The sequence below is a fragment of the Mixia osmundae genome (assembly GCF_000708205.1).
Source record: "Mixia osmundae IAM 14324 unplaced genomic scaffold scaffold_5, whole genome shotgun sequence".
NCBI classification, from domain to species: Eukaryota; Fungi; Basidiomycota; class Mixiomycetes; order Mixiales; family Mixiaceae; genus Mixia; species Mixia osmundae.
This window is the reverse complement of record NW_014575559.1, coordinates 1,004,994-1,011,087: the sequence shown is the minus strand read 5'-3', so window position 1 is coordinate 1,011,087 and position 6,094 is coordinate 1,004,994. Positions and strand designations below refer to the sequence as shown.

The following is a 6,094-nucleotide window of genomic DNA, read 5'->3' as shown; positions in this document are numbered from 1 at the left end:
GCGAGTATCGTGGGCAGCGCTCTCGAAAACATCTCTCAATCGCCTTGAATCAGTGTTCAGGGTATAAGGAGCGACCTTGGATGTTCCTGAGAGGGGTGTAGAGACTACGTGGCAACTGCTGCACCTTCAGAAAGGGTGACAAGAAGTGGTAACTAGGAGTATGGAGCGACGAACGCATGGCGACATGGATCTTGCAATGCATTCTTGGCTCCATCGTCGACCTTGTCACGTGTCGCTTATCCGGCGCGTGCTCAATCGGCCCCTGACGTTGCGCGAGTCCGCAAGGCTATGTATCGAAGCTTCGAGGAGGCATCGATAACAAAGTCATTGCGATTGTACGCATTTACCCGGGCGGGCTTACGGGCGCGCAGACGAATGTCTGCCATGCATTTACCAGACATGCTGAGAATTCACGACCCTCGTCTGCACAGCCATCAGCTCTCGAGAGTGGTATCTCATCTGATCCGCAGGGTCTTACGTCCGGATCGGGGCATTGCATTGGTATGGCTGCAGTAAAATGAGTGTCTGCTGCCCTCCCCCATCCGAACCAGAAGCTTACGATCGAAATGCGCCGCGCAATATGCTGGCTTCTCCTCGCCGGTGCATACCAATCTGAGTGGCTCGTGAGCGAAGACCGCATTGAGGCAGGATGACTGACTCGACCACGGTATTTCCCTCTGATGTCTTGGCAGCCTCCATGAAGAGAAACCAATCCTGCGATGCTCTCGTCAGACCAGTCATGACGTCTCCTACTCCTGCAGTCACTTGAATCCAGACAAAGTGGCAACACTCGTAGAAGAGATTCCATTGACCTGCTGAGACGATGAGATCCCATCATTGCGATCAGCCAAAAGAGCGAACCGTATTGTCGACGGGGTAGACTGATCTTGCGAAGCTGCAGCATAGCCATTTTAAGTCCTGTATCCTCATCTACCACCGTCGGAAACGAGACTGCTCGAGGGTTAGCTGGTCGCACCGGCTAGCTAAGCATCAACAGGCGCGTACTCACTTCGAGCGGAGGACCTCGATTAGTCCAACTCTGGCCACGCCCCACAATCAGTTCAGAAGTAGGTCAGAGTCATTCAACGTACGATTTGCACATCTTCAGCTTCGTTGAAGCCGGCTTCGATCGTCCAGCTGCTCGTATAGGCGACATCGCGATCGAGGATCTACTGAATCGTCAATCATGACGGCAAGGCAGTCTGCGAAGATGAGAACCTCGACGAAACACTGCTGGTGCTGCGCGTGGTCAGGATCGTGCGGGGTGAGAATGTGCATGACAAGCCTTGGCTTTGAGCTCGACGGTGAGGTAGTACCAGCCATACGGGAAAGCAGCCAACGTTGCTGAGACCGCGCAGAGCAAGCAATATAGATGAAGTATGATCATCATCAGAAAGCGCTGCCACCGCTGAAAAACATGGCAAGGGATTACAAGTGGGCCGCGAGCGAGACAGACCGCGAGATCTGACGCGAGAGCACTTCGCGATGTAGAAATGCAGACACGCCACGAGGCGCAGAAACACTCTTGATCCATGCGATGATCCATCTTCTTCTCTCGCTCTGCCTCGCCAGCCTCGCTTACAGTGTAAACGCTCGTACATTCACATTCCTGTGGTCTCCTTGCTCCGCCGTTTGCACACTGCCTAACAAATTAGCGGCATACAACGTTCGCGGTTTACGAGATATGACTGAAGCCCAGCTTGTGCTCGATCCTAGCAAACTCAAAACGCATCAATGCGCGATCGTCCGTCAGAACTTCCCGTCCTTGACAGCTCGGGCTGATGTCTGCGCGAATAGAAAGTGCTCACGCGGATCCGACGCCGACCGACTTGCCGAGCGAGATCGGTCATCTCGACGGACATGTACGACTACCTAGCGGCTGTCTGCTGGCCCATCATCCAGACAGGAGGTGTGCAACATCCCTCCCCTCCTATGTGCAGTGCCTCAAGCAGGCTGCAGTCAAGCCACTCGATCGATACTGCTCAATGCACTATTGCCTCGATCTGCGCCTATCCTACCTCTCGGGGCGCCGTCAGTGCTGCAAATCATTTTACCCGCTAGCTTGATGTATATTTCAGATGATCCACATGTTGAGCGAAAGTACTTCAATGTCATCTGTCAGAGCGATAGCGACGTCGACGCACCTCTTTTCCCTCGCACGCCGAGTGAGCCAGTACCTCCATCCTCATGTAGGCAGCGCTCACGCTTCTGTAGCACCGCTCGAATGCGAAGTAGAACTTTTGCCTCGCCAGTGCGATGTACAACTCATCGCCCGCGAATGAATCAAGCACCTCCATTGCAGACACGGTTGCCGACAGCGTTGTAGGACCCTGCATCCAGCCAGCTCACGTTGTCTTACGGTGTTCGGTGACGCTTGGAGATTCTCCGTATTGCAACGAATCTGGAGCCTGACAGGCGGCTTAGCGACGGCATGTCGCAACGTGGTCATGAACGTGCGCTGCCATCGCTAACTCGACCAACCGACCAAGATCTGCTTCCACACTGCAAAAAGACAATCTCAATCTACTAACAAGTATATTGCTAGTCGACATGTTCTCAATGCTCAAGATCATTGCTCTTGTGGGATTCGTCGCTCTTGTAGCTGCCGTCAAGTGATTCGTAACCTCTGCTTGGTTGCTAGCGACTTACGCAAACAGCAGGGATCAAGATAGCTGCGGAGCTGGTATGACTTGGCAGTGTGGTCACCACGGCTGCGACACGCCCAACAACGTTTGTAAGTCTGCTCGAGGGCGCTGCTGATGAAGCTGAAGATATCGATCAGGCCTTAACGACCGCAAGCTCAACTGCTGCGCGTGTGTCGATCCCGAGAACTGCTAAGGCGCTCTCCTCATGCGATAGCTTGCTTGGCCATACCTGCATTGCATCGCCGAGTTAACAACATCGCCTCCGAGGAGCCGCGTAGTTGCTGCACGATTCTGACGCGACCAACATGAGTCAACGTTGATGATCCTTGCACGTCCCCCGATATATATAAGGGTCGAAAAGTCGCTGAACATCGACTGGGGGCCCGCATTACGCGATTCTCGCAGCGATCGTCGCGTATACAGCAGCGTTGCGTACTCCAAACATCCGCGCGATCTCCATCCCCACGTATTTGCCTTGCATCCCATCAATGTATTCGCCGTCGGCAATCAGGTGACCTATTCCGTCAAGTGACCGGAGACTTTTGTTGTCATGGATTCCTTGCAGCGGCTACCCACCCATCATCGTCAAGCACTGCCTTTGGGGTTTCTTCAAGCGGACGACTGAGCGGACGCTTCAGATATCAGCATGCTTTTCGCAAACATCATCTCAGCTGTCGGTCTCGCCGCTAGCCTTGTCGGGGGTTCGCCCATCCTTGCGACTCGTGACACAGCCGTTCCTACAGCATCAACAGCAATCGAACGGGGCTTGACGACCCACCCCAGTTTGCCTGCTGAGCACGACTGGGCTCTGACTTTCTCAAGCCCGGGCAACGATGCATGGACTCTCTACTTCAGTCTTGCTTGGGACCCCGCGTAGGCACCCCTCCCTTGTTGCGCATGGGTAAGTCGCTGAGGTCCAGAACAGCACAAAGTCGTACAACAAACTCAACTACTTCCTGCCCAGCCATGGCGGTGCAGCTCACTACAGAGGATCTGGCTTCAACCAGCAGACGCCAGAGAGCACGTGGACCTGTAAGTCACCTCTGTTCTACATCGTTGGCAACGCTGACAAGTGGCAACAGTCGAGCGGGGCAACATCTACGCAATCACACTCGTTGTACGCTACGCGCAAGATGACGGTACGGTGGTCAAATATTCAGTCATCTCGGGCGGCTTTAATGGCGAAGATTTCAACCACACGTTGAGTCCCGCATGGCTTGCGATCACACTACCACTGATGCTGCCCACACAGCGATCTAACGATCGACGGCGTAGTAATTTCCAAGCTCTGATGGCAGGATCATCGAATGCATCCTCATGCAGAGCACAGCTGTGGAAGTCGATCAGTGCGATGTGACGCGGTGTACGAAGCTCGGAGACTCCTGATGCGATGTGCTGTGCTGCCCCACCCCATCTATCCTTTCCACCTCCTTCAGCGATCAACTTGCGGGAAAGAAAGCATTATCATGCGATTTGCTCAGCTCGTCTCTGCTCTCGGCTTCATCGCCACGCTCATCACGGCATCGCCTGTATCCGAAGCTGCATCACCAAACACTCTCGAGAAACGCGATGCTGACAGTCACCTCGTCGCTCGTTACGAGGCAGACTGGGCTCTGACCTTCTCGAGTCCCGGTAATGCCGTGTATACGATCTATTTCAGCCTTGCCTACGACCCAGTGTAAGCTCCGATCGTATTTGCTGCCACTCTCTGGTTGACACAGCAGGACAGCGAGAAGAGCTACCACAAACTAAACTACTTCCTGCCTGATCATGGCGGTGTGGCTCGCTATGGAACCTCGAGTCCGGGCCAGAGCACATGGACTTGTAAGTCCTCCCCACCAAACGCATCGTCGATATACTCACGTCAGCTCAAAGTCGAGAATGGCAGACTGTACGGAGTCACCATCGCTCTGCACTACCTCGGCGACGGCTCCCTGCAGACCTACTCAGTCATCTCGGGTGGCTACAACGGCAAAGCCTTTGATCACGTGTTGGTGCATCCGACAATGTTTTCTACGCACAAACTGATCAACCTCTGCAGCGATCTCTCGCTTGACGGCGTATCCATCCGTCGCGTATAAGCATCGAGTACTCGAATGCATCGCAAAGTGCAAGGTGCCGACGCGGTAGACCTGTCGCGGTCGAATGTACACATTCCGATTGCGCGCGATTTTCCAGTGAGCACGACTCATGTCATTCACCTCGATCATCATCTCGCACAATCACAGTCACAACCCATATCGCGGTGAGTGAGACTGCCTGATCGAAGCTTCAGCACGATCTCGCGATCTCGCGTTCGGCTTCCGGGTCGACCTGGTCCACGGAAAGATCTCTGCACTAGACATGCAATCACGCCAACTGCACCATCGCTCTCCTCCGCGCCTCCTTAAGCTACGGCACAACTCACGCCGCTGCACTCGCAGCCCAGCTATCTTAGACTTAGCATTGGCATTTTCACATGCAACCGGCCACACTCGACGCACAACGTCGTTGCATGCGTCAGGACTCTGATCACTGCAAGAAGGACCGTCAGTAGGGTGGACAGGATTAAGACCGGCGCGCTGCAGCTAATATATCAGCGATTACGGATCAACAAACAAGGTCATCAGATACAGCACTCCCTTCGTCAACGCGCCAACGCCGCGCCGCGCGTGCTGGTTCGAGCTCCGCACCTCATCACACGCGAAAGCAGAGCAACAGCGCTCAGCTTGACGAGCATGCCGTGTGCCTTTTTCAATATGTCCCGCTCACGACTCAGCGGTGAACCACCAAGATAGGTGCTTTTCACCGGAAGATATGGTTAGATTCAGTCTCGAGTATGACTCCGTCTTTGCGTATGTAGCGGAAGTCTGTATGTCACGATGGCTCCGCTCGCAACCAAGGACGGAACACTGTCGAGCTATCGTCCCAACAGACACGTCACTTGCGAGCAATGCCACCGATCAGACCAGAGTAGGCGGGCAGGTTCACATCCATAGCTGGACCGCACTGTTCACCATCCCAGCTACAGCCCTGTGTCCAATTCACGTGAGTGCGGAAGACATCGCAAGAAGGGGGCCACTTGCATTCATAGCGCAAGGCATTCGATCCGTATAGCCGCAAGATGAGCCCTCATCGAACGACGGACCATCCTCCTGCTATTTGGTCGAAAGCGTGAGTATATATTGGCAGCTAAGAGTTGGCAGACTTACGGCAATGGCAACAGCCAGAGAGACAGAGACAAGACCGAGAAGAGCGAGTACAGTCGACTTGGTGAACATCTTGCTCTATTGCTGCTGGCTTATGTGGCGGATGGCTACAAGAATCTGAAGAGATGTGCAATTTATAGATGAAGCGAGGTCACATACATGCTATGCTGACCTTCATCGCCTTCTTGTCTGGCTACACTGCCATCTTATCTCATACAAGCCTCATCAGCTTCTCGACATCGTCTCAGCATTCCAAGCGCG

At 54.0% G+C, this 6,094-nt stretch overlaps 7 protein-coding genes across 7 annotated transcripts in view; 4 read left to right on the top strand and 3 right to left on the bottom strand.

The window, feature by feature from the left end:
• The window catches only part of L969DRAFT_94722 (uncharacterized protein), a gene marked incomplete at both ends in the record, with an annotated part of 2,274 nt that extends 1,873 nt beyond the window's left edge, over positions 1 to 401 (bottom strand). Inside the window, one exon of the mRNA XM_014712750.1 lies at positions 362 to 401. Coding sequence (XP_014568236.1) covers positions 362 to 401 — 40 coding nt within the window. The remainder of the gene's footprint in view (positions 1 to 361) is intronic.
• On the bottom strand, positions 391 to 1,387 carry L969DRAFT_48618 (uncharacterized protein; the record flags this gene model as incomplete). The annotated part of the gene is made up of 10 exons (XM_014712749.1): positions 391 to 423; positions 479 to 507; positions 560 to 612; positions 659 to 714; positions 766 to 815; positions 862 to 951; positions 1,006 to 1,039; positions 1,092 to 1,169; positions 1,232 to 1,239; positions 1,282 to 1,387. 10 exons carry the CDS (start codon positions 1,385 to 1,387, stop codon positions 391 to 393), a joined length of 537 nt encoding a protein of 178 aa, XP_014568235.1.
• Positions 1,194 to 2,140, top strand: L969DRAFT_87650 (uncharacterized protein). The gene is made up of 3 exons (XM_014712748.1): positions 1,194 to 1,909; positions 1,960 to 2,031; positions 2,079 to 2,140. The coding sequence occupies exon 1, from the start codon at positions 1,538 to 1,540 to the stop codon at positions 1,874 to 1,876; it is 339 nt and encodes a 112-aa protein (XP_014568234.1). The 5' UTR covers positions 1,194 to 1,537; the 3' UTR covers positions 1,877 to 1,909; positions 1,960 to 2,031; positions 2,079 to 2,140.
• Positions 2,141 to 2,550: 410 nt separating this feature from the next.
• Positions 2,551 to 2,838, top strand: L969DRAFT_17589 (uncharacterized protein; the record flags this gene model as incomplete). The annotated part of the gene is made up of 3 exons (XM_014712286.1): positions 2,551 to 2,612; positions 2,661 to 2,734; positions 2,783 to 2,838. The coding sequence occupies 3 exons, from the start codon at positions 2,551 to 2,553 to the stop codon at positions 2,836 to 2,838; spliced, it is 192 nt and encodes a 63-aa protein (XP_014567772.1).
• A 453-nt stretch (positions 2,839 to 3,291) lies between these two features.
• On the top strand, positions 3,292 to 3,937 carry L969DRAFT_17588 (uncharacterized protein; the record flags this gene model as incomplete). Its single annotated transcript, XM_014712285.1, has 4 exons — positions 3,292 to 3,518; positions 3,571 to 3,677; positions 3,728 to 3,845; positions 3,898 to 3,937. The coding sequence occupies 4 exons, from the start codon at positions 3,292 to 3,294 to the stop codon at positions 3,935 to 3,937; spliced, it is 492 nt and encodes a 163-aa protein (XP_014567771.1).
• Positions 3,938 to 4,111: 174 nt separating this feature from the next.
• Positions 4,112 to 4,726, top strand: L969DRAFT_48968 (uncharacterized protein; the record flags this gene model as incomplete). The annotated part of the gene is made up of 4 exons (XM_014712747.1): positions 4,112 to 4,323; positions 4,375 to 4,469; positions 4,521 to 4,635; positions 4,687 to 4,726. 4 exons carry the CDS (start codon positions 4,112 to 4,114, stop codon positions 4,724 to 4,726), a joined length of 462 nt encoding a protein of 153 aa, XP_014568233.1.
• Positions 4,727 to 5,427: 701 nt separating this feature from the next.
• Positions 5,428 to 6,074, bottom strand: L969DRAFT_87645 (uncharacterized protein). The gene is made up of 3 exons (XM_014712746.1): positions 5,837 to 6,074; positions 5,711 to 5,782; positions 5,428 to 5,657 (listed from the first exon to the last, which is right to left on the bottom strand). Exons 1-3 carry the CDS (start codon positions 5,903 to 5,905, stop codon positions 5,565 to 5,567), a joined length of 234 nt encoding a protein of 77 aa, XP_014568232.1. The 5' UTR covers positions 5,906 to 6,074; the 3' UTR covers positions 5,428 to 5,564.
• Positions 6,075 to 6,094: the final 20 nt, after the last annotated feature.